The sequence below is a fragment of the Lithobates pipiens genome, unplaced genomic scaffold, assembly GCF_037356315.1.
Source record: "Lithobates pipiens isolate NorthernLeopardFrog02 unplaced genomic scaffold, aLitPip1_a1.2 Scaffold_13, whole genome shotgun sequence".
NCBI lineage: Eukaryota > Metazoa > Chordata > Amphibia > Anura > Ranidae > Lithobates > Lithobates pipiens.
The window spans coordinates 103921967-103948849 of NW_027507718.1; the positions used below are offsets into that span (position 1 = coordinate 103921967).

The 26883-nt window shown below is 41.8% G+C and overlaps 1 protein-coding gene across 1 annotated transcript in view; it reads left to right on the top strand.

Annotated features, from left to right (window-relative positions):
• LOC143974212 (uncharacterized) overlaps nt 1–26883 on the top strand; it is a 69467-nt gene that overhangs the window by 27670 nt on the left and 14914 nt on the right. The window contains exon 3 of the mRNA XM_077475366.1: nt 19774–19943. Coding sequence (XP_077331492.1) covers nt 19774–19943 — 170 coding nt within the window. The remainder of the gene's footprint in view (nt 1–19773; nt 19944–26883) is intronic.

Consider the following 26883-nt stretch of genomic DNA (forward strand, 5'->3'; position numbering starts at 1 on the left):
GAAGGAGAAAAATGACCCGTTTGCAAAATTTTATAACAAACTATTAAAACATGATTTTTTTTTATTTTTTTTTTGCATCTTTTTTTGTTTGTTTAGCAAAAAATAAAACTCCGAGCTGTAACTAAATACCACCAAAAGAAAGCTCTATTTGTGGGAAAAAAATGATAAAAATTTCATTTGGGTACAGTGTTGTATGACCGCGTAATTGTCACTCAAAGTGCATCAGCGCTGAAAGCTGAAAATTGGTCTGGGACTGAGGGGGGTTTAAGTGCCCAGTAAGCAAGTGGTTAAAAAGGAATTTATTACACTTAAAAATGCCTGCTTACATGAATGAAGCAAAAATTGCACAAGAAAAAAAAAAAGAAAGGCAAACATTTGGTGTTCACGGCACCTCACACGTCACTTCGGGTCTGTGGTATACTCCGGTCACGCCCTACACGTTACATCACCCGATTTCTTCAGGGGTTGGAGTATACCGCGGACTGGAATTGACGTGCGAGGTGGCGTGAACGCCGAATGTTTGCCTTTCTTTGGTGCAATTTTTGCTTCATTCATGTAAGCAGGCATTTTTAAGTGTAATAAATTCCTTTTTAATGTTAATACACTATTGGAGGCTTATTTACCTTACGTGTGGAACAGAACATTGTATATGTGGGGTGGAATTCTCTTCTATAAAAAGGCACACTGTTGATCCTGGATCCTGGAACCGGAATTTATGGTTTTCTATTGGATCATGATCCAAGGCATATGACATATGCCTATGGGGTGAGAGTTCTGTGAGCACAGTGGTGTGGTGTCAGTGGTTTTCACTTATTGGAGAAATTACCAAGTTATTCATTATTGGTTCTCCATCTTCACTACTTTGAGCAACTGGACTTTTTTTATTTATGGACTTCACTGCACACATTTAATTAATTTTGTCACTATTGATTGCATGAACATTGGATGTATTATATCATTTTATTTCACATTATTGCATTAATTTGTCACTATTGATTCACTTTGTATATGGAAGACTGTAGGATATGCACAAGATCACTGTAAATTGTAATTTTGTTTATGTGTGTAGTTGTAAACACTGTGAACACGGTTTTGCTGCATTTCCATTTTATTTTTATTTATTTAATTTACTAGTAGTAGCGTAGAGGACCACTATACACAATGTTCAAGTCTTGGCACAGATTCTCAGTTGGGTCTGGAATTTGAGTGGGCCATTCTAACACATGAATGTTCTTTGATCTAAACCATTCTATTGTAGCTCTGGCTGTATGTTTAGAGTCGTCGTCCTGCTGGAAACTCCACCCCAGTCTCAAATCTTTTGCAGACTCGAACGGGTTTTATTCTAGGATTGCCCTGTATATGACTCCATCCATCTTCCCATCAACTCTGACCAGCTTCCCTGTCCCTGCTAAAGTAAAGCATCCCCACAAAATGATGCTGCCACCACCATGTTTCACGGTGGAGATGTTTTCTTCAGGGCGATGTGCAGTGATCGTTTTCTGCCACACATAGTGTTTTGCTTTTAGGCCAAAAAGTTTAATTTTTTGTCTTATCTGACCAGAACACCTTCTTCCACATTTGCTGTTTCCCCCACATGGCTTCTCACAAACTGCAAATGAGACTTCTCATGGCTTTCTTTCAACAATGGCTTTCTGCTTGCCACACTTCCATAAAGGCCAGATTTATGGAGTGCAAGACTAATAGTTATCCTGTGGACAGATTCTCCCACCTCTTGGCTGCTTCTTTGATTAATGCTGTCCTTGCCTGTCAGTTTAGGTGGATGGCCATGTCTTGGTAGGTTTGCAGTTGTGCCATACTCAGTGAGATATAAGCTTGGGATATTTGTTTATAACCTAACCCTGGTTTAAACCACAACTTTATACCTGACCCGTCTGGTGTGTTCCTTGGCCTTCATAATGTGGTTTGTTCACTAAGGTTCTCTAACAAACCTCTGAGGGCTTCACATAACTATTTATACTGAGATTAAATTAGACACAGGTGGACTCTATTTACCAATTAGGTGACTTCTGAAGGCAAGATGTTAGTTAGAGGTATCAGAGTAAAGGGGGCTGAATACAAATGCACATCACACTTTTCAGATATTTTATTGTAAAAAAAATTGAAAACCGTTTATCACTTTTCTTCCACTTCACAATTATGTGCCACTTTGTGTGAGTCTATCACATAAAATCCCAATAAAATATTTACATTTTTGGTTGTGGTTGTAACATGACATGCGTGTGGACGTTTAAAGGGGTATAAATACTTTTTCAAGGCACTGTGTGTGTGTGTGTGTGTGTATGTATATGTATATATATATATATATATATATAGTTATAATTATTTATTTTTATTGGTATCTGCTTCTAGTTTCACAATCTCCATCTAGCACATGTCCCAGGAGGCTGCAGGACCAAAAAATGTTTTTAGAAATAGAAGTGTTAATAGTTTATTTTTTATCAATTAGCAAAATGGAAAATAAAGAGAACATCATCAATTCTATGTACACATATTGCCAGTTTTTGAGGGAACTCTGAAGTTAGGCTGTTCCAAACATCTTGAACTAACCATAGATCTTCGGTAGATGTAGGCTCCTGTAAATCCTTCTGTCTCTTCGTGTAATCCCAGATAGACTCAATGTTGAGATAAGGGCTCTGCAGGAGCCAAACCATCACTTCCAGGACTTCTTGTTCTTCTTTACACTGAAGATAGTTCTTAATGACGTTGGCTGTATGTTTTTTTTTTTTTTCCTGTTGCAGAATAAACTTGGGGCCAATCACGTGCCTCCCTGATGGTATGGTATGATAGATAAGTATCACACAAGCACTGTGTGTACCTGAAAGAATTGATGCTGGTTTAGCCAAAGGGTAGTCACACCAAATTATTTTGTTGAAATTTTTCTTGTGTTTTGCCTACTTTACATTTGTAAGTTGATAAATATAAACAAATAAAATATACATTTTGGACCGCATTCCCACTTTACAGCATGTCTTCACCCCTGCCTAAAACATTTGCACAGTATTCTGTATACAGTTGTGCTCAAAAATTTACATACCCTGGCAGAATTTATGATTTCTTGGCCATTTTTCAGAGAATATGAATGTTAACACAAAAACTTTTCTTTCACTCATGGTTGGTGTTTGGCTGAAGCCATTTATTATCAATAAACTGTGTTTACTCTTTTTAAAGAGGAAGTAAACCCTGATGAGTTTACTTCCTCTTTCATTCCCTGCAAAGGTAAAACATAATGGACTACTATGCATCGCTGTCACCGCTGTCCCCTGTAGTGCGGCGCATCCATCTTCTCGGTGGGTCTCGCTGCTCCGCCGCTGTCATTCGGCAAAGCCGCAATGACGTCACTCCCGTGCATGCGCACGGGAGCCGCCACGCGTGGCATATCGCCGTTGATGGGTGCCGCGCTCAGTGCCGTAGACAGCGGTTCCTGTCTTTCGGCAAATATCTCCTAAACCGTGTAGGTTTAGGAGATATTTCTTGGACCTACAGATAAGCCTTAATCTAGGCTTACCTGTAGGTCAAAGTGTGTTGTAAGGGTTTACAACCACTTTAAATCATAATGACAACAGAAACTACCCAAATGACCCTGATCAAAAGTTTACATATGCCAGTTTTTAATACCGTGTATTGCCCCCTTTAACGTCAATGACAGCTTTAAGTCTTTCGTGGTATTTGTGGATGAGGCTCTTAATCTTCTGAGATGGTAAAACTGCCCATTCCTCTTGGCAAAAAGCCTAAAGGTCCTGTAAATTCTTGGGCTGTCTTGCATGAACTGCACATTTGTGATCTCCCCAGAGTGGCTCAAAGATATTAAGGTCAGGAGACTGAGATGGCCACTCCAGAACCTTCACTTTATTCTGCTGTAGCCAATGACAGGTCAACTTGGCCTTGTGTTTTGGATCATTGAAATGTTGGAATGTCCAAGTACGTCCCATGAGCAGCTTCCAGGCTGATGAATGCAAATGTTCCTCCAGTATTTTTTGATAGCCTACTGCATTCATTTTTGACCAAATTTCCTATGCCATTGTAGCTACCATATCCCCAAAACATAAGCTATCCACCTCCATGTTTCACAGTAGGAGTGTACCTTTCATCATGGGCCTTCTTGACTGCTCTCCAAATATGGTTGTGGCCAAAAAGCTAAATTTTGGTCTCATCACTCCAAATGACTTTATGCTAGAAGGTTTGAGGCTTGTCTCTGTGTTGTTTGGCGTATTGTAAGTGGGATACTTTGTGGCATTTGCGTAGTAATGGCTTTTTTTCTGGCGACAGTGCCTCCTTATTGTACATCTTGAAACAGCCACACCACATGATTTCAGAGAGTCCTGTATTTCACCTGAAGTTATTTGTGGGTTTTTCTTTGCATCCAGAACAATTTTCCTGGCAGTTGTGGCTAAAAGTTTAGTTGGTCTACCTGACCATGGTTTGGTTTCAACAGAACCCCTCATTTTCCACTTCTTGATTAGAGTTTGAACACTGCTGATTGGCATTCTCAATTCCTTGGATATCTTTTTATAGCCCTTTCCTGTTTTTCTTTTTTATATTCCTTGCCTACCTTTTCCCGCAGATCCTTTGACAATTTTTTTGCTTTCCCCATGACTCAGAATCCAGAAACGTCAGTGCAGCACTGGATGAAAGATGCAAGGGTCTGTCAGGAGTCCAGAAACTCAATGACCTTTTATACACACTAATTACAAGCAAACAAATCACAGGTGAGGATGGTTACCTGTCAACTTGTGTGCATGTTATCAGGCCAAAATCACCAGGGTATGTAAACTTTTGATCAGGGTCATTTGGGTAGTTCCTGTTGCCATTAAGATTTAAAAAGAATAAACACAGTTGATTGATAATAAATGGCTTCAGTTTTTGCTTTATCATTTATATTCTCTAAAAAATGGCCAAGAAATCATAAATTCTGCCAGGGTATGTTAACTTATGAGCACAACTGTATATGTACGTCTGTATATGTGCATTTACAGTTGTGCCCAAAGGTTTACATACCCTGACAGAAATTATGAAATGTTGGCATTGATATTAAAAATATGACTGATCATGCCAAAAAAATGTTTTTTAGTTAAGGATAGTGGTCATATGAAGTCATGTATTATCACATATTTGCTTGGCTCCTTTTTAAATCATAAAACAGCACCAAAATGTCTTTGATCAAATGTTTACATACCCTGGAATGTTTGTATACACAAACACACAGGTCAAAATGGCAATTAACGGTTAATTTATGACATCTGTGGCTTTTTAAATTGCGATTAGTGTCTGTGTATAAATAGTCAATGAGTTTGTTAGCTCTCACGTGGATGCGCTGAGCCATGGGAAGCGGAAAAGAACTGTCAAAAGACCTGCATAACAAGGTAATGGAACTTTATTAAGATGGAAAAGAATATAAAAATATATCCAAAGCCTTGAATTCTCCAGTCATTACTGTTTAATTACTTATTAAGAAGTAGAAAATTTTGACGATCTCTTGATACCAAGCGAAGGTGAGGTAGACCAAGAAAGATTGCAGCCACAACTGCCAAAAGAATTATTCATGATACAAAGAAAAATACACAGGTAACAGGAAAAATACAGGCTGCTCTGGAAAAAGACCGCGTGGTTGTTTAAAAGAGGCATAATATAATACTTGAACGAAAATTAGCTGCATGGTCGAGTTTCCAGAAAGAAGCCTTTACTGCCCCTCATTCCACAAAAAAAGCTTGGTTACAATATCACATTGACACGCCTCACCAGGCTTTTTGTGGTATTGGCACAGTAAAAAGGACTACAGGGGTCCTTGCTAATTTATTTAGGGACTACAGATGACATAGTGTTTTCATATACTACCAAGAGGTTGGCCTCTGAAATCAATGTTTCCTGACGCATCATGGCAGCACACACATTGGGTTGTGACTCCGCCTCCACAACCTGATAGGACTGGTTCACTATAAGATTTGAATAGGAGTCCACCGTTGCATTCTCCTTTTTTTCCTCACCTGAATGGGTTATCGTTAATTCGATCGGTTAGCAGATGGAACTCCTTACCGCATCATCCCAGCTAGGTTCAGCCTCTCCTACCTGGAAGCCCCTGATAGCACAGTCCCTAAATGAGCTATAATGCAGAGGGCCCCACTCTGATGGTCTCAGGCGCAAGGAAATTTCTACACCTGATACAAGCCTTAAAAAGGTTTTTTATACTTTGCAGCGGTCACCATCCTATTTACGTTCTCTTTTTCACCTCTCTTTGTCTAATACAATGATTCTCCTCTTTTCCTAGGTTATTAGCATACCTCTTTTCTTTCTACTTTCCCTTTTTCTCCCATTCCGTTTTTCTTTTTCTTGCCTTTGCTTCCTCCGAGCATGCTGAGACCTGTAGTCCTACGGCAGGATGCCCTCTCCATCATGGCGGCCGTGTTAGGACGCTCGGTGCTCACGAAGTGACACTGGCTCTACCCTCTCCATTTGCCAGTATCCAAGATGGTGTAGGGCGGCGCAGGCGGCCAGAGCGCATACGCGGCGGTGACGTCATCCCCTCAGCGACGGCGGTCTATTTAAAAACTGCTGTTTTCCACTTCTGCTGCTGGTTGTGATTTCTACACCACTCTTCATCTTGGTTTGTTCACACAGCCTGCTGCCTTGTAAGACAATTCCGCCCTAGCCTCTGGTAAGTCAGTTTTTCTATTTAGTCTATGCCAGTACCTGCTGCTCATACTCTCTGGTCATAGGTATACTCTATTCTGCCCTATAGAGACCGCTGCCACAGTAGACCATCCAAGAACTACAAGGTAAGGGGCGTATGGATTGGTAAGTAGTGAAGAGGAGAAAAGAGAGCACTGCCATTAATGCCTCTCATTTTGGTAGTTCTGGCAGGTCATCGGGGTCATCCCATTCTAAGCAAAAGGAACATTCCCCTCGAGACACTCCCACTCTCTCACCGTAGTCGGTCAAGATCTTCCCGCCACCACAGAGAGTCATCGTCCTCTCGCCAGCATCGAGAGGAGCACCATACCCGACCTGCGGTTAATACCTGATGGCTTTGCGGAGAATAAACTTGTATGCCAATTCTGTCTGGAGGAAGCAACTCGAGACAAGGAATCTGATGCAAGTGAAGCAGCCAACATAATAAGAGAATCAGTTAAAGAGTCAATTTTGCAGGTGGCGGCATATGAACCAATTAGATCATCGAATTCAGCCTCAACTTCACACACCCCTCAAGATCCAGATGACTCCCCAGAGGAAAATGAGCCCCTGGCCCCTACAGTATTCGATTTTGCATTGATAAACCCCTTTGCTAAATCAGTTAAGGAGGTGATCGGTTGAGAGGAGGAGAAGGACACCCCACTTAAATTACGGAAATATTTCCCTAACCTAAAAAAAGACCCGGAAGTTTTTCCTTTTTATCGAAGAACTCAAAGAGCTTATAAAAGATGAGTGGCAAAGGTCAGAGAAAAAATCTGGACTAAATAATAGATTAGCCAAACTTTATCCCCTAAAAGAGCCAACAGTAAACCCTCTTATCTCTGCTCCTGTGGTAGACTCCTCACTGATGCGACTAGCGTGACATGTAACCTTACCAATAGAAGACGCCGTAACATTTAAGGATGTGGTGGACCGTAAGATCGATCTCGATCTTAAAAAAGCCTATTCAGCAGCGGGTGGGGCTTGCAGGCCAGTGATCACTCTAGCAACAGTCATTAGAGCCATCACCTGCTGGACATCCAATGTGGAAAAGTTAATACTAGAAGCAGCGGACCAAGAGAAAATTATCTCGGCTCTGCAAGAACTCAGCCTAGCGGGAGATTTCATAGCAGAAGCGGCTGTGGACATCATAAGGTCTTCAGCAAGAGGGATGTTGGCTTCAGTAACCACCAGGAGAACGCTCTGGCTGAAACCTTGGGTCGCTGGCGCAACTTCTAAATCCAGTTGGTGCAAGATCCCTTATGATGGTACTAATCTTTTTAGTCCAGTTAGATTCCACAATATCAAAAGTCACGGGGGGGGGGGGGAAATCAGGTCTAATACCGTCGGACAGAAGATCTAAACCGCAAAAAAATACACCTTTCAGACGTCATTTGCCCGAGAGGTATCGGGACGCAAGATCTTATAGACCCGGGAAGGAATTCAAACAAAATTGGCGAAACACACAGCCCTATTTCGTGAGCGTTCAAAAGTCAGACAGCCATTCCAGGAGACCAACAGAAATCTTTTTGATGCCACGCATGCCCAGCCCGCAATAGTAGGAGTGAGGCTGAGGCTATTTGCCCAAGTATGGATAGACCGAATAAAAGATCCCTGGACAATATCCACTATTCAAGAAGGTCACAGATGGAGGTTCAAACAAAAACCACCAAAAAAAAAACACTACAAACCCACCAGACTACCATCTTCACGTCTGAAACGGAAGCTGCTAGTCAAATACATCATGGAATTACTTCAGAAGCAAGCAATCATAGAGGTCCCACTGGAGCAGAGAGGAGAGGGTTTTTACTCTCCTCTCTTCTTAGTTACAAAGAAGACAGGAGACCTGAGGCCGGTGTTAGATTTAAAAAACCTCAACCAAATGATTCTAGTCGAATCCTTCAAGATGGAGAGTCTCCAATCAATATTACTAACAGTAGAAGAGAAAGTTTGGATGCTCTCGGTCGATTTGTCCGATGTTTACTTACACATTCCCGTGCATAAAGCCTTTGAAAAGTACCTACGCTTTGCGATAGGTCAACAACATTTTCAATTCAAAAGTCTCCCGTTTGTGATATCAACGGCACCCAAGACCTTCACAAAAGTTTTACTTCCAGTTATAGCACTCCTTAGAGACGATATTCTTCTTCTAGCCGACAGTCAGGAAACACTTTTACGACATCGATAAGTACTAAATTCCACACTTCGGCAGTTCGGGTGGATAATAAATTGGAGGAAGAGCAGCCTGGTCCCAGTACAGAAAATGGTCTTTTTAGGAGCCGAATTAGACACCAATACCAACACAGTCTGTCTCCCCCAAGAGAAACGATATCCACTCGTCCGCAAAATAAAAAGGCTCCTGTCGGCAGACCACCTGTCCACAAGAACATGCCTGAGTATCTTGGGCTCAATGTCCTCAACCTTTCTAATGGTTCAGTGGTCCCAGTGGAATTTGAGGGTACTCCAGAATTCATTCCTAACACAGTGGAACGGGTCTTCAATGACACAACACCAGGTCAGTGAATAAATCTGTACGATGGTGGACTCAAATCAGCAACTTAGCACGCCATCGTCCTATTGTACATCCACTACCAGTAATAGTAACGTCAGACGCCAGTCGTCATGGGTGGGGAGCACACCATCTAGACCAGGGAGCACAGGGCCGTTGGTCCTTCTGCCCACAAGTAGTAGTCTCAAACGTCCTGGAGCTCAGGGCCGCATGGCAAGCACTCCTAACCTTTGGTTCCCTTCTCTCAGGAAAAAATGTGTCCTGCGCATGGACAATACGGTGGCTGTAAACTATGTCCAAAGGCAAGGGGGCACCAGAAGCAAAATTCTAATGCAAGAAGTTCGACCCATAATCGAGTGGGCACAGGTCCACTTGACGACGGATTTAAAGGCAGTATACATACCAGCGATACATAACCAGCTTGCAAACAATCTGAGTCGAGTATTTATATCGAACAACGAATGGTGTCTCAGTCACCAGGCCTTTGCTCTTCTCACACGCAGGTGGGGAGCGCCAGATATAGATTTAGCGGCAATACCAGCGAACTGCAAATGTACCCGCTTCCTAGCAAGGACCGCCTATCCAACAGCGATGGTAATCGACTGTCTTCACCACCCTTAGAGATTTCGTCTAGGGTACATATTCCCTCCGGTGCCCCTGATAGCAAGGTGTTTCTGGCCAGACTGAGGAGTTCATCATCCACAGTGGTGGTGGTATTACCCTTTTGGCCCAGGAGGCCATGGTTTGCGACCATCCTGCAACTAAACACAACTAAACACAGAGCAGCCGCTTCCACTCCCACCGTCTCTGGACTTGCTCTCGCAAGGACAATTCCTACACCCGTCACCAGAGCGGTTACATCTGACGGCTTGGAAATTGAAAGGGAGAGGTTGTTAGATCAGGGATGTTCGCTAAGAGTAGTATCTACACTGCAGCAAGCAAGGAAAAAATCAACAAACAACATATATAATAAGGTTTGGGAAAAATTCTCCATACTAGCTCAACAGCAGTCCTGGGATCCCCTCTTTCCATCAGTCTCTCAAGTGCTAGAGTTTCTTCAACTAGGTCTAGAAAAGGGGTTAAGTTCAAGCACCCTAAAAGTCCATGTCTCTGCCCTATCTGCAATGACAGGAGTCAAATGGGCATCGAACCCCCTCATCGTACAGTTCCAGAAAGCGTGCCTGAAAATAAGGCCTCCCAGGGAAAAATTGGTCAATCTGTCAATTGTTTTGGAAGCTTTAGCAAAAGAACCCTTTTCTCCACTAGGATCAATATCCTTATGGGACTTGACACTCAAGCTATCATTTCTAATTGCAATCACGTCGGCCAAGAGAGTTTCCAAACTGCAAGCTCTACTAATTAAAGAACCACACCTAGTTTTTTACCCAGACAGAGTCATCATCAGACCCTCGGACCAGTTTGTACCCAAGGTAGCATCTAGCTTCCACTTCAATCCGGAGATTAATCTCCCTGTCTTTCTCAATACAGACGGGAATCCTCATCCTCTGGACGTGAAGTCCATCATCTCCACCTACCTGAAAGTTACCAGTCCATTTAGAAAGACGGAAAACCTTCTGGTCATCACACATTGCGCCAAGAAGGGCCAGGCGGCCTCCTCAAGAATAATAGCTTCCTGGTTGATTAAGGCTATCAAGAAAGCATATTTAATCCAGCATCTTCCAATACCAGAAAGTCTGAAAGTGCACGCAACGAGGACGGTAGCGGCTTCTTGGGCAGCGTACTGTAGAGTATCCCCAGAGACTATATGCAAGGCAGCAACTTGGACTTCAAAAACCACATTCATGTCACACTACAGAATGGACCCGGCTCAATTAACTATGGTTGAGTTCAGGAGATCAATCATTCAAACAAATTCATCCATACCTTGTACCTGAGTAAATAAAACCTTCTAAAAAGCACCCACCCATGTAGCGAGTTATTTCCCAATGTGTGTGCTGCCATGATGCGTCAGGAAAAACGGAAAATTGTATACTCACCTTTCCGTAATTTTCCTTTCCTGACGCATCCCATGGCAGCACACAGAAGCCTGCCGCTCTAAGGTGATAGTTACTGAGAATGCAACGGTGGACTCCTCTTCAAATCTTATAGCTAACCAGTCCTATCAGGTTGTGGAGGCGGAGTCACAACCCAATGTGTGTGCTGCCATGGGATGTGTCAGAAAAGGAAAATGACAATTTTCTGTTTTTTTGATATGTAAACCAATAGTATGGATACATAATAACATTGCCTCCTTCTATATACCTCCTGAAAAAGTACATATTGGTTTCACAAAATGTGCCTCACTGCAAAAAAATCCAGCCTTGATACTAGTTACTGTTTTATACAAATGGAAGGCAACAATGTCTATTTGATCATTGACCAAAATGTGTACATTTTGTTTGACGATCTAAATTTACCTTTCTGCGAGGCAGGATCTTGTTTGAGGCAATTGGTTTTCTCTTCCGTTCATTGATGAATACAGCCTCTTCATATTCTTGACCCTAGGATTTATAGCACCACCCATATGAGTTGGACACTAGGCAAAAAAAGAAACTCAGCACCAGCTATAAGCAGTCCTGGCTCTCTTTGAATGAATGAATGAATGAATGAATTACTTGTATAGCGCACAATGCGAACTGAATCGCCTCTAGGCTCTTTGCTATAGTCAAACCAGTTATGTCTCCCTAGTGTTTCAGGAGTAGGCACCCTGGGTACCCTAAAGGGTATCAAAGATACCCCGTGAGTCTGCGCACAATGTGATTGGGCTAGCTAGTGATTTAGGCTACAGCTTTGTGGCCTAGTGGAGCAAGTGGCAGTGCCCGCCATTTTGCTTTAAAGGCATTGTTTGGGCTCACCGCCTCTTCTGCCTGGGGACTGGGTGCCCTGGTGGGAGGGGTTGTGGTAGATTGTTACGGAGCAGCCTATGGGGCAGGCCCTTGGGGCACATGCTTTCTCTTGTGATCACTGCTTGATGGCCCGGTGCCTCCATTGGGATGAGCGGAGCTATGGTGGCAGTTGAATATTGTGGGCCCGCCATCTTGCCTTTGGGACATCTACCCTCACATGCTGTCCCTGCCACGTGGGCAGGACTATGGTGCACAAGTGTTGGGCTGTGACGCTGCCATTTTGGTTCTAGGGTGTTTGCCCTGCAGAACTCGGTAACCTCTGCAAATTGATTTCTAATGCTCCCTGTACAGAACTAAGGGACAGCTCTACTGTGCCCGCTGTCCTCTTCAGCTGTAAACTGTGGGGTGGGCAAGCACTGGTTGATGGCGTCATGCCCGACGATTGCCTGCTGCTCCTGTGCTAAAGTCTGATCTGGTGACTTTGAGGTTGGCCGCCCGTTTGGTGATGGGTAGGATCTGCCTGCTCCTTATGGAGGCACCCTGCCAGTGATTTCTGCTGGTTGTCTGACTTATGCCACGTACACACAATCGGACTACCATGTGTGGGCTCCGGCGGACTTTTTCTTCCCAAAAGTCCGGCAGACTTTGAAAGAAGTCTTGATGAAACAGACTTGCCCACACACTGCTCTTCGGTTCTTCTGCCGGGCTCCTCCGCTATCTTCTTCCAGCTGTGTAGTGTGTTTTTTTATTGACCAGGGTTGTCGGGAAGAGGCACCCCCTGCAGCGCCCCCCTTCCCCAAAGCACCCACCCCCCATGTTGAGGGCACGGAGGGGGTTCAGGAGGGGCTCGCTCGTCCCCCACCCCCTTTCCTGACTGGCCAGGCTGCATGCTCGGATAAGGGTCTGGTATGGACTTTGGGGGGACCCCCATGCTGTTTTTTTTCGGCGTAGAGGTTCCCCTTAAAATCCATACCAGGCAACAGGGCTAGCAAGGTGTCAATCTCACCGATGGAGGTGGCGGCGACATTGACTTCCTTCTCTAGTGCCGTCGTACCTGAAGTCACGTTCAAAATGAACTGACTTTACTCCGTATGTGGGCAAGTCCGTTCATTTGGAAACTCCTCTGCCAAAAGTCCGGCGGATTGTCCGCCGGAAAAGTCAGTTTGTGTGTGGGCAAGTCCGCTCATTTGGAAAGTCAGTCGGACCTCCGCTGGAAAGTCTGGCGGATTGTCCGCCGGATAGTCTGATCACGTGTACACGGCATAAGGGTTTCCCAGTGATATCAGCAGCCTCTTTTGCTCTATTAAGGAGGATGCTGTCATTGCTGCACGAAAAAAAATAAAAGGGGAGCTGGGTGGATGCACTCATTATTTTTGTGAGTGAAACCTTTTTGAGCTTACTTTGAGGATACTTCAGGGGTTGCTGAGGCTGCAGCTGTTCCCCTTTGAACGCATTATCCAGCTTATCCCACTATATATTTGGTTTCCTTACCCTGCCTGTATGATATGATCAATGGGACTTGAACTTGGGCCTTATGGTTATTCAGAAGTCCCCATATGAGAACATTATCTTACCTCGTTTTTGTTCTTTTTGGTGACTATCACTTCTATATGCAGAGTGTCAGTGCTAGTGTCCTTGCCGTGTAGGTCTCTTTATTTGGTTTTACACAAGGATAAGGTGGGTCTCCATCCATGTCTTTCCTTCCCTTGGAAGGTGGTGTCTGTTTTTCTTCGACCTTCGCATCCTAAGGAGATTGCTTTGTTTTCCTTGGCTGTGCACTGGGCAATCCTGCTATGTCTGGCTGCTACAGCTTACTTTGGAGATTGGATTCTCTCTGTGGTCACGAACGGGCTGGAAAAAGGGCCTGGCGGTCTCCTCTGTTACCCTCTCTAGGTGGGGCAGGCAGTTGGTGGTTTAGGTTTACAACTTTGAGCGTAAAATGCCTCCCTTCTCGTTTATGGCACATTCTGCCAGGGCGATTAGTGCCTCCTGGGCCCTACAACATCAGGCATCAGGGTCTCAAGTTTGTTAGGCAGCTACCTGGTTGTCTGCATATACCTTTACCAAGTTTTATGATGTGGTTGTTTTGTGCATCTTCACATGCTTCCTTTGGCCGAAAAGTTTTGCAAGAGGTTGTTTGAATTTTTCTGTCCCTCTTGCAGTCTGTCCCTTTTTGGGGTGATGTTTCCTGTTTACCAGTTTGGGAGCATGTTGGTTGTTTTGAATCCTGTTTCCCACCCTTCTGTGTTTGTTGGCAATGATATGGGATGTTCCTATGGTTCATTGAGTATATGAAGTGGCTGTGTCCTGTAACCACTTCAGCCCCGGAAGGTTTTACCCCCTTCCTGACCAGAGCACTTTTTGTGATTCGGCACTGCGTCACTGTAACTGACAATTGCATAGCCATGCAACGTTTCACCAATACAAAATTTACGTCCTTTTTCCCCCCACAAATAGAGCTTCATTTTGGTGGTATTTGATCACCTCTGTGGTTTTTATTTTTTAAACAAAAAAAGAGTGACAATTTTGAAAAAAAAAATAACTTTTATTTTTTTTTTTTACTTTTTGATATAAGAAATACCCAAAAATATATAAAAAAACAAATGTTTTCCTCAGTTTAGACCGATATGCAGTCTTCTACATATTTTTGGTAAAAAAACAAAACGCAATAAGCATATATTGATCGGTTTGCGCAAAATTTTATAGTGTGATAGATTTATGGCATTTTTATTATTAAATTTTTTTTAATTAGTAATGGCAACGATCTGGAATTTTTATCATGACTGCGACATTGCGGCAGACACATTGGACACTTTTGACACCATTTTGGGACCATTATCATTTTATACAGTGATCAGTGCTATAAAAATGCAGAGCGACAAATTAGAAAAAAAACTCATTATTTTTTACTTTTTGTTATAATAAATATCCCCCAAAAATATATAAAAAAAATAAAAAAAATTTCCCTCAGTTTAGGCCGATATGTATTTTTCTACATATTTTTGGTAAAAAAAATCGCAATAAGCGATTATTGATTGGTTTGCGCTAAAGTTATAGCGTTTACAAAATAGGGGATAGTTTTATGGCATTTAAATTTTTTTTTATTAATTTTTTTTTTTACTAGTAATGGTGGTGATCAGCGATTTTATTTTTTTATTTTTTTATTTTTTTTTATATTGTGACTGCGACATTATGGCGGACACATCGGACATTTTTGACACATATTTGGGACCATTGTCATTTATACAGCAATCACTGCTATATAAATGTAGTGATTCATGTGTAAATGACACTGGCAGGGAAGGGGTTAAACACTAGGGGGCAATCAAGGGGTTAACTGTATCCTAGGGAGTGATTCTAACTGTGGGCGAATGGGCTGACTACAATAAGACAGAGATCACTGCTCCCGCTGCCATTGTGCCAAATAGCCGTATATTGGCATGCGGCAGTCGGCAAGTGGTTAATAAACAAAAGAGAATAAAATCCCTTTCTCTGACTCCATTGACGTACACAGCACCCACCCATCTTGTTTTTTTTGTGGGTCTTGCTTGTTACTAACTGGTTTGCCTATAGTAGAGAGGGGGTTTATACCAGCCAGGACTTGCCCATAGGAAGTGGCGAGTTTATTTTCTGCTTAACCACTTCAGCCCCGGACCAATAAACACCTTAAGGACCAGAGGTCTTTTTACAATTTCGCACTGCGCTGCTTTAACTGGTAATTGCACGGTCATGCAATATTGCACCCAAACGAAATTTGCGTCCTTTTCTTCCCACATATAGAGCTTTCTTTTGATGGTATTTGATTGCCTCTGCGATTTTTATTTTTTGCGATATAAATGGAAAAAGACCGAAAATTTTGAGAAAAAATGATATTTTCTACTTTTTGTTATAAGAAAAATCGAATAAACTCAATTTTAGTCATACATTTAGGGTAAAATGTATTCAGCCACATGTCTTTAGTAAAAAAAAATGTCAATAAGCGTATATTGGTTTGCGCAAAAGTTATAGCGTCTACAAACTAGAGTAAATTTTCTGGAATTTACACAGCTTTTAATTTACGACTGCCTATCTCATTTCTTGAGGTGCTAAAATGGCAGGGCAGTACAAACCCCCCCAAATGACCCCATTTTGGAAAGTAGACACCCCAAGGAAGTTGTGGAGAGGCATATTGAGCCCATTGAATATTTTTTATTTTTTTGTCCCAAGTGATTGAATAATGACACAAAAATAAAAATAAAAGTTTACATAAAGTTGTCTTTAAATGATATATTGCTCACACATGCCATAGTTATATGTGGAATTGCACCCTAAAATATATTCTGCAGCTTCTCCTGAGTACGGGGATACCACATATGTGGGACTTTTTGGGAGTCTAGCTGCGTACGGCACCCCGAAAACCAATCACTGCCTTCAGGATTTCTAAGGGTGCAAATTTTTGATTTCACTCCTCACTACCTATCACAGTTTCGAAGGCCATAAAATGCCAAAATAACACAAAACCCCCCCAAATGACCCCATTTTGGAAAGAAGACACCCCAAGGAAGTTGTGGAGAGGCATGTTGAGCCCATTGAATATTTTTTTTTTTGTCCCAAGTGATTGAATAATGACACAAAAAAAAAAAAGTTTACAAAAAGTTGTCACTAAATGATATATTGCTCACACATGCCATAGTTATATGTGGAATTGCACCCCAAAATATATTCTGCTGCTTCTCTTGAGTACGAGGATACCACATATGTGGGACTTTTTGGAAATCTAGCTGCGTACGGCACCCCGAAAACCAATCACTGCCTTCAGGGTTTCTAAGGGTGCAAATTTTTGATTTCACTCCTCACTACCTATCACAGTTTTGAAGGCCATAAAATGCCAAAAAAGCACAACCCCCCCCCCCCCAAATGACCCCATTTTGGAAAGTAGACACCCCAAGCTATTTACTGAGGGGCATGTTGAGTCCATGAAATATTTTATATTTTGCCACAAGTTGCAGGAATTTTACCATTTTTTTTTTTTGCACAAAGTTGTCACTAAATGATATATTGCTCACACATGCTATGGGCATAAGTCAAATTACACCCCAAAATAATTTCTGCTGCTTCTCCCGAGTATGGGGATACCACATGTGGGGGACTTTTTGGGAGCCTAGCTATGTACGGGACCCCGAAAACCAAGCACTGCCTTCCGGATTTAAATATAAAATGCTACCAAAAAAAACTGTTAGCGATCGCAGGGATCAGGCCTGACTCTGCGATCGCTGCAGTTATGTGTTTAGTGTTTTGTAAGTGACAGTGATCGATCGATACTGCACTTGGGTGGGCTGGGCAGAGGGGCAAAACGCAGGTGCCAGCAGGTATCTGGGCTGATCCCGCTAACAATGCGTTTTTTTGGAACCCTAAACTGCTGGGGATGCTAGTATAGATCTGATCAGATCAGATATTGATCTGTTCAGATTCTATACCACTACGGGAGGTTTATGCTTTGCGTGTGGGTGTTAGCGGTACTGACACTAACCTAGCGCTGCCTGGGGCGCGCAGACCCTGACCCTAAAACCTAACTGATATCACCCGCCGGGTGATCAGGGGGTTAAACCTTTATTGGGTAATAAATGGTGGGTGCCCTGATGCTATAAAAAGCAAACTAACCAGAGTCACCCGTAACACTTATACGGTGATCACTGGTGAAAGGGTTAACTAGGGGCAATCAGGGGGTTCACATTTTTATTAGGTAGTATATGGGGGTCCCTGGCGCTATATAAAAACCTGACGGGGAACCTAAATAACTAACTGGCTAACCAGCGTCACCAGTGACACTTATACTGTGATCGCTTGTGAAAGGGTTAACTAGGGGCAATCAGGGGGTTAAAACCATTATTGGGTAGTATATCGGGGTACCTAGCGCTATAAAAACCTGGCAGTGAACCTAAAAAAATAACTAGCTACCTAGCGGCACTAGTGACACTAATGCAGCGATCAGAAAAACGATCGCTTAGTGACACTGGCAAAAGGGGGTGAAAGGGTTAACTAGGGGCAATCAGGGGGTTAAAACCATTATTGAGTAGTATATCGGGGTACCTAGCGCTATAAAAACCTGGCGGTGAACCTAAAAAAATAACTAGCTACTTAGCGACACTAATGCAGCGATCAGAAAAATGATCGCTTAGTGACACTGGCAAAAGGGGGTGAAAGGGTTAACTCTAGGGGTAATCAGGGGGTTAAATCTTTATTGGGGGGTGATAGGGGGCTACCCTGGACCTAACACTAACTGCCCTGACAGTTTTTACTTTTACAACTGACATTGAATGCAGTGATCAGTATGACTGCAATCATTGACACTGTGATGGGGGGGAGGGGGGGCGGGGGGCGATCGGGGGGGTTTGTGTGCCTACATGTCAGTGTAGTGTTGGTGCACACTTACTTTGTGTCTTCTCCTCGTAGTCCGGTCAAAAAGACCACCCCGAGGAGAATGACATCACTTCCTCCTTCCTGTGTATACAATACACAGTGGGAGGAAGCTTCTCCTTGGCCAGGAGCGATTGAGAGGGGTTGGCCAGAAACCAACGGCCATCCCCTCATCACGGATCGCTCCTGCAGCGAACCGGACCGCCGTATCCAGCGGGAGGGGGTCCGATCGGACCCCCCACCCGCTGGAAGGCAGGCACGTACATGTACGTGCTTGTGCCTGCCTGTGCCATTGTAATGACGTACATTGGCAATACGGCGGTCCTTAAGTGGTTAATGTCCTACTCTTTTATAGGTGGCGCTATAAACCCTATGGTCGAGAATATGAAGAGGCTTGGTCCATCAATGAACTCACAGAAAAGGATTTCATGTTAACAAAAAATACCTCAATATTATTTTCATACTACTTGATTATTGATCGGATGTATGATACACATACATTTTTAACAGTATATTTGGGTTTATACTATTGTAGTATCATAAAGAGCAACAGCTGTCCATATACAACCGATTGCCATCCGATCCGGCCAGATGGAGGGGAACAGATCCCCCTTCTGTTTTGTTTTTGCTGGATCAGATTGTAGGTAGCCAAGTCCATTTAGGACATGAGTCCATTTCCATTTGGCTACCCATAGAGGAGAATGGAGGGTCCCAGTTGGGTCTGTCTGAAAAACTGAAATGCAGATCAGACCGGACTGCCTGTGTGAAAGGGTCCTTAGCCTCTGTTTGATTTGCAGTTGCCATGGTGCTCCACATGTGATCAGTTATGACATCAGTCATTTTAAGTTTCGACTGAGAGCACAAACAAAAGTGACAGTTATCATTTATGGCATGCCTTGAATGTAAATGTTCGGGAAGCCGTTAAGTTGATAGTTTTAGTTCCTCTTTAATATTGTTTTGACTTGAACGAACACCTACTTCTGCATTGCTTCATCATATACACTTGTTTAAATTTCTCAGGTTTGTGACGGATTTACTTAAAAGTGGTTGTGAATCTCTGAAGTGAAAAATGAACAAAGCGTATCTTTCTATAGTGGGTTTACAACCACTTCAAATCCAATCTGTATTGGGGAAGTATGGAGAATGTCATTGTTGACAGTTTCTGTACTACAGAAAAATGATCTCCCTGGCTGTCATGCTGAACCATGTATTTTTGTGTCACATACTTGGAACAGGTGTCCTTTGGTGAAATCTGATGTAATAATATAAAAAGCGGTTAAGTGATATTGTGTATAGTTTTTTTTATTTATTTTTTTCCCATTCTCTAATACATTTCAGTTGTCAACTGGCTTTACACCAGTCAACCCAGCATGAAAAGAAGTTTTACCAGTGCAGTCAGTGTGGGAAAGAACTGAGTACAGTGAAAAAGCTACACGATCACATTGCATACCATTCTGAAGCCAGGCCTCACAAATGCCATCTGTGTGACAAAGCCTATAAAGTGAAAAGTATGTATAAAACAATGCTTCTTGAACTTTTTATGTTGTACATATGTTTTTCTGCAGAGTAGAAAAGTACACGTTGTACAAATATTGCCACTAACTATAGTTAGGTTTTTTGTTTTTTTTTCTTGGTTGTGAAATTGTCGAATTGTGGTTTATATTCCTGGATGGACATTGCTGCTGCCTAGGCTTTGTTCTAATACTGAGGGGCATATACGTGGAGTTTGTGTATTTACTGGGCTAGTCTCTTACTAGAGATTAAAACATTCTGGGGCTTTTCAGCACAAAACATTTCAGAGGTGACCCCTGCTGCTATTGAATAAACAAAGAACGTTGATGCAGACCACTGATTTGCAGGATTGGAACTAGCCTGACCAACGGCTGGGAATTTTGCATTGGAGCCTGTGATGAGCAAATCACCATTAACCTTTAAGCCTAGTACACATGGGCCGAAGGAATGACATCGGCTGTTTTTTATTGAACTGTGTGTATGGCAGCCGGTCCAACAGAAGCTGGCCATTTGGTTGGCTTCTGTCTGACGAGCATGCTGGAAAACCAGTAGCCAACCGACTCCCAATCAGCCATTGGCTGAGAGTGCCGACCAGAGTGTATGGGCGAGAGGGGGGCATGCGCGTCTTCCGGGGCGCCCCCCCTGTCAGAACAGAAAAGTACAACAGGAGAGAGCATTGCACTAACGTCGGATTGTTGGTACAGCAGGTACAATTTGTAAACTGATGTGTTGCGTTGGGCAGCCCATTTAAAGGAGTAGGCTGCCTTAATGCAACACCCAATAATGGGTGTGATTTAATTACACAACTGATCACCCTGGTGTGAATGGGCCCTGAATGGTATACATGCCTGCATATACAGTTTATTGATAGATGCCTAACTTGCATACATAATGCAAGTAAATAAATAGAGAGTGAGTACTAGGACCACATTTTTCACAAATATAAATATTACACAAAAAACTTTAAAAGGAAAAGTTCACCTTTTGGGAACATGTTACATGTTCTACCTGTTTTTAGGAACATGTAACATGCACCCGCTGCCTCTCTCTGATTACTCCCCCCCCCCCCCCGATCTTCTCCCCACACTTGCTGTCACAATAGTATAACAGCACAGTTGTGTGGGGTTTCACCATTCATTTACAGAGCTTTGTTAATACCTACACGTTTTGTCAGCGGCTGACAGCTTGTATTTCTCAATTAACTGTGAGGGCGCTGGTGAGCACTCCCGTAGTCCATTCCATTGAGCTTCCTGTCTTTCAGTAACTACCTGCCTGTATGAGGCAGGGCCAGACAGCAGCACCTACAGTCTGCAAAGCCGAACATTGGACCCACGATCTGCTGGTCATGGGTGCAATGTTTTACAGGCTCTTAAGAAAAAAAAATGCACATTTTTTTTTTCTTGCAAATTTCTTAAAAAAAAAAAAAAGAGTGAACTTTATTTTTAAATAGAAAATGTTTCTCCACTATAAAGCAGCACTGTCCCTTATACAAATGGTTTCGTGTAGCGGAATACAGGTAACCTGCACAGAGCCCAACCCTACTTAAATACCTTTGGCATGAATTGTAACACTGTAGCAAGAGAAAAACTCACCCAAGCTCTACCGCTATATAGTACAGTTGGTGTGTAGAGTAGTCGGTCTCTGGCTGATTAAGCTCACAAAAGATCCATAGAAAGTACAGGCCGGCAACTCGACAGCTTTTCCATAGAAAATATTTATTTAAGAATTACAGCAATAACATCATCCCAAAATCTGACGCATTTCGGCCTTAGGCCTTCATCAAAAGCTTTTGATAAAGGCCTAAAGCTGAAACGTGTCAGTTTTGGATGATTTTATTGCTGTAATTCTTAAATAAGTATTTTCTATGGAGAAGCTGTTGAGTTGCCGGCCTGGACTTTCTATGAATTGTAACACTGGTTGTATTCCAATTTATCATATCCAGTATCCGTCCCCACAAATTCTCTTTTGGTTGAAGGGGCATAATAGAATTAGTGTTTTTATGTTGGAGGGAAGAATTTTCTATTGTTATTAGTTTGTCAGAAAGCCTGTATAATGGTTCCATGCCCTAGCCACAGCAATCAGTTCTGTAAGTGCTTTCAATTAAGAAATCTGAGTAATGTGCTTGCAGTAAGATGTCATCTCATAATCCATATCATGTTGGAAGTGGGACCAGCACAGCTGCATCAAAATGAACAAAATGCATCTTTTATGTTGGTACTTATTGTCTTTTAATTAAATATTTAAAGATCAACTTGTGTAATTTTCCCTGAAAATATTGATTCTAAATTTGTGGCAAGATTTTTGGTAATTTAATGCTGCCTTTATTTTGACCACTTGGCTACATTTTTCATTCCACCTAGCTGAAAAGAAATTCTAGCCAGAACACTGCATATTTTTTATATACGCTTACAATTATGTACATGATCTACAGAAAATGATGTTCTCATAGTTGAGGTATACCTATGATGACAATTACAGGCCTCTCTCATGTTTTAAGTGGGAAAACTTGCACAGTTGGTGGCTGAGTAAATACTTTTTTGCTCCACTGTATACAGAGGAGGCATCAAAGGCCTAATAGACCTTCCATAAAGAGAACCTTTTACCACAATAAATGAAAACCATAATAAAAACTAGCAAACGAGTGCCCTGTCTGTACGTTGTATACGCTAATATAGCTTTTGGCATTGTTTTGTAATAACCTAAACGTTGCTCATTCTGGAATGAACATACTTTTGCTCGATAATATATGCTGTAATGTTTATCATGTTTTAAGTTCATTAATTGGGTCTTTTTAGGTAGTTCTGTACCAGATTTACTCACTCTTCTAGGTGGATTTGCTCCAGGGGATTTTGCTAAGTGACACTTGTACAGACAATTTTTAATTATATCCTCTGTTAAAATGGAAATCTGCAATAAGGTAGAAATACACAAATTAGAAAGGGGTTACAGACGACATCCAACAGTGCATATTAGGTGTGTGTGTGTGTGTGTGTGTGTGTATGTGTATGTGTATATGTATATGTGTATATATATATATATATATATATATATATATGTATGTATGTGTGTGTATATATATATATATATATATATATATATATATATATATATATATATATATATATATATATATAAAATATAGCTGGAATGTGGAATAATTATGTCAGAGGAAATTTTCATTTTTATTTCCCAGATATGACTTGACAGAAAATGAATAAACATTTGTGGTAATGTGTTACGACTTCCTCTAGAACTCCCTATGATATTTTGAATTAATGCGTTCGCATTTGTTCTCTTCTCCCAGGATGCAGAATTGTAATAGATTCACACACAAAAAAGTCTTTCACTTTGCTCAGGAAATGCAGCCCAGCTTTACATGGCAAAGGGCAATTAGATACAGTCAAATATTGTCCAGGTTAAAGACTATTTATTTTCCCACATCTGTCATAGTATAATCTATTTTTTCCTTGCCTATTTAAACAATAATTCATTGTTATATGCAGCCTGCTTTTTGATATTTAGGAATTAAATTTGCTTTGGTAATGAACTGAGAAGTTAATAATCGTTTTGCTTTGCAAAAAAAGGCAATTACAGCCTGTCAAGATGTTTAGTGTCGGAGTTCATCTGAGTACTGCAGATGTCTTAGAAGAACATTTGGTAGGTGAAAGGGTGAATTCTAATTAGAAATAAAAAAAAAAAAAAGGTTTTGTCACAGACATTATTTAGTCACAAACACAAAGGAAGCACCTACCCCTCCCCTATCCATTTGTCAATTCCGTGGGATACTCTCTTGTCATGAATGCTAGTTTTTTTAACCTGGAATCTTGTTTGGCATAGTATAGAATCTTCTTCCTCTGTGAAATTCAGTGTGAATTGTAAAAAGGACGAAGAATTTACATGAGTTCCCCTCTCTCTACCCTTACTTTGGCCTCCCATGGGACCTATGTGACAACCTCTTCCCATATTAGAAATCAAGGCTATTGTTTACATTTTCTGAAATAAGAAAAAAAAAAAATCCCAACCTACTACCGGATAAAATGCCAAGTGCTTGTTTATCTTCTGCCTTGAATACATTGGAAATGCTAAAATAACACTTGGAAAGCTGCCTACTCATTGACCCACAAATATTGGGCAGCTGCCACCAAAAACTCCTGTATGTGTTTTTTTTTTTTTTTTAAACTGTCTTAGTTTGGCTACCAACATGGTTGAGACTAATTTGAACATGACTTCTAATGAATTTTCCAATTAAAAAGAATGTGCATGATACTAAATGTAAAGTCCACCCAAAGCCTCTTTTTTTTTTTTTTTTTTTTTTGGTGGTGTGTGTGTGTGTGTGTCTGTCTAAATAAAAGGTTGGGTGCCAGTAATAATATTTTAGGGGCACTGTCTATCTGGCACTTTGGATTTGGATTTCCAGAAACGCAGTATTTACCCTAAGGGCTCGTTTACACTGGCTTTGACTTTAACACACATTAAAGTGCCTACCGTTTCAACATACTTTTTGGATGTGTTTTTGATGCTTTGGTGATTCTTTTTTGAAGCTTAGCAAATGCCCTGTATGTATTGATTTTTTTTTTATTTGTTTTAAAGGGGCCCATTAGTACCCCTGTTCAGCAGATTCCCAGATCATTAGGACCTCTATTCTGCAGATCTTGCGGCTCATTAGTATCCCTGTTCAGCAGATACCCAGCTTATTAGTACCCCCACCTCTGCCGATTCCCCCAGTCAGTAGTAACTTCCAGGCCTGCTGACCTCCCATTCATTAACCACTTCAGCCCCGGACCATTTTGCTGATCAAAGACCAGAACACTTTTTGCGATTCGGCACTGTGTCGCTTTAACTGACAATTGCGTGGTTGTGCGACGTGGCTCCCAAACAAAATTGACGTCTTTTTTTTCTCCCACAAATAGAGCTTTCTTTTGGTGGTATTTGATCACCACTGCAGTTTTTTTATTTTTTGCGCTATAAACAAAAATAGAGCGACAATTTTGAAAAAAACGCATTATTTTTTACTTTTTGTTATAATAAATATCCCCCAAAAATATATATTAAAAAAAAATTTTTTCCCTCAGTTAAGGCTGATACGTATTTGTCTACATATTTTTGGTAAAAAAAATCGCAATAAGTGATTATTGATTGGTTTGCGCTAAAGTTATAGCGTTTACAAAATAGGGGATAGTTTTATGGCATTTTTATTAATTTTTTTTTTTTTTTTTTACTAGTAATGGTGGCAATCAGCGATTTTTTTTATTTATTTTTTTTTTTTAATTGTGACTGCGACATTATGGTGGACACATCGGACATTTTTGACACATTTTTGGGACCATTGTCATTTATACAGCAATCACTGCTATATAAATGCAGTGATTCCTGTGTAAATGACACTGGCAGTGAAGGGGTTAACCAGTGGGTGACAGTGTAGGGGTTAAGTGTTCCTAGGGGTGTGTTACTAACTGTTGGGGGCTGGGCTTTAATTTAGTGAACACTGATCTCTGCTCCAATCACATGGATCAGAGATCAGCATCACTAGTTGCTAGGCAGAAGGGGGAAATGCTGTTTACGACGCCATTTCCTCATTCAGCCGCCCCGTGAGACGATCAGAACTCACAGGGGTCCCGATCGGCGCGCTCGCGATGGCAAGGCGGCATTAAAGATTGGGCGTACCTGTATGCCAATATGCCTGCCAGTGCCATTCTGCCGACGTACATTGGCATGCGCTGGTCGGGAACCGGTTAAAGCGCCTACTGCTTCAACATATTTTTATTTATTTTTTTTATGTGCTTTTGTAATGCTTTAATGAAGCTTGGCAAATGTCCTGTGTGTGTTTATTTTCTGTTTTTTTTAAAGCGGCCCAGTAGAACCCTAGCTCATTAATACCCCTGTTTAGCAGATCATCCAGCTCATTAGTATCCCCATTCAGCAGATCCCCCAGTGCATTAGTATGCCTGTTCAGCAGCTCCCCAGCTTATTAGCACAACCAGCTCTGCTGATGCCCTACTTACTAGTACCCTCAGCTTTGCTGATACCCCGCACAGTAGTAACCTCCAGCTCTGCTGATCCCCCGCTCATTAATAACCCCAAACTCTGCTGATCCTCTGGTTTTCTGATCCTTCTCTCGCTCCGGTCCCTGCTCCCATGCTGCGCACCACATGTGGCATCTGCTGGTTTCTTCTGCTCTGGTCCCCCAGCTCTGCTGATCCTCCACCGCTCAGTCCTTACTCTCCAGTCTCGTTCACCCTCCACTATAGCGTTCCCATGTTGCACACCACATGTGCCATGTACTAGTTGCTCTGCTCCAATATGGACCCTGTTTACCTTCCTGCTGCTGCTCCACGCTACACACCAGATGTGACATCTACACCAGACATTCCTATAATATATAGACCCAAACCAGAAGTGACTGCCGGTGATGTCTTTCTAGTTTACTTGTTGGTTTCCTAGTACATCCTGGGATATCTCATACCTGCAACAACTCAATAGCAAAGTGAACTCCAAATAAAAGCCTCCCAATAGCTGCGGGTGTTGTTAGCAAGCTTTGTCATAAACATCTGTGTGGGCTTTGAAGATATTTTGAAGCATCAAGAAAGTGGCATGGGGTATAATTTTTGAAGCAAACAACATGTAAGCTAACCATTTTTATTTAGTGACCGGTGCTTTCAGAGTACTTTAAACAAAAAAAAAAAAGCATGTCCAATGCCGCAATTTGAAGCAAGTGTAAATGAGCCCTAAAATAATCAAAACATTTTTGACCGATGCTTTTAAAAAAAATAAAGAATAACGTGTCTTCATGGAGCTGTTCTACTGTGAACGTCTTCTATGCTGTCAACAGAGCTGTAGAAGCTGATGTCATTTAGAGTATAGACCTGATGGGGATATGTATCCAAGCAAAATATTTTCTCCTGCCTGTGGACAGGCGCAACAAAGGAGTCAGCGAGC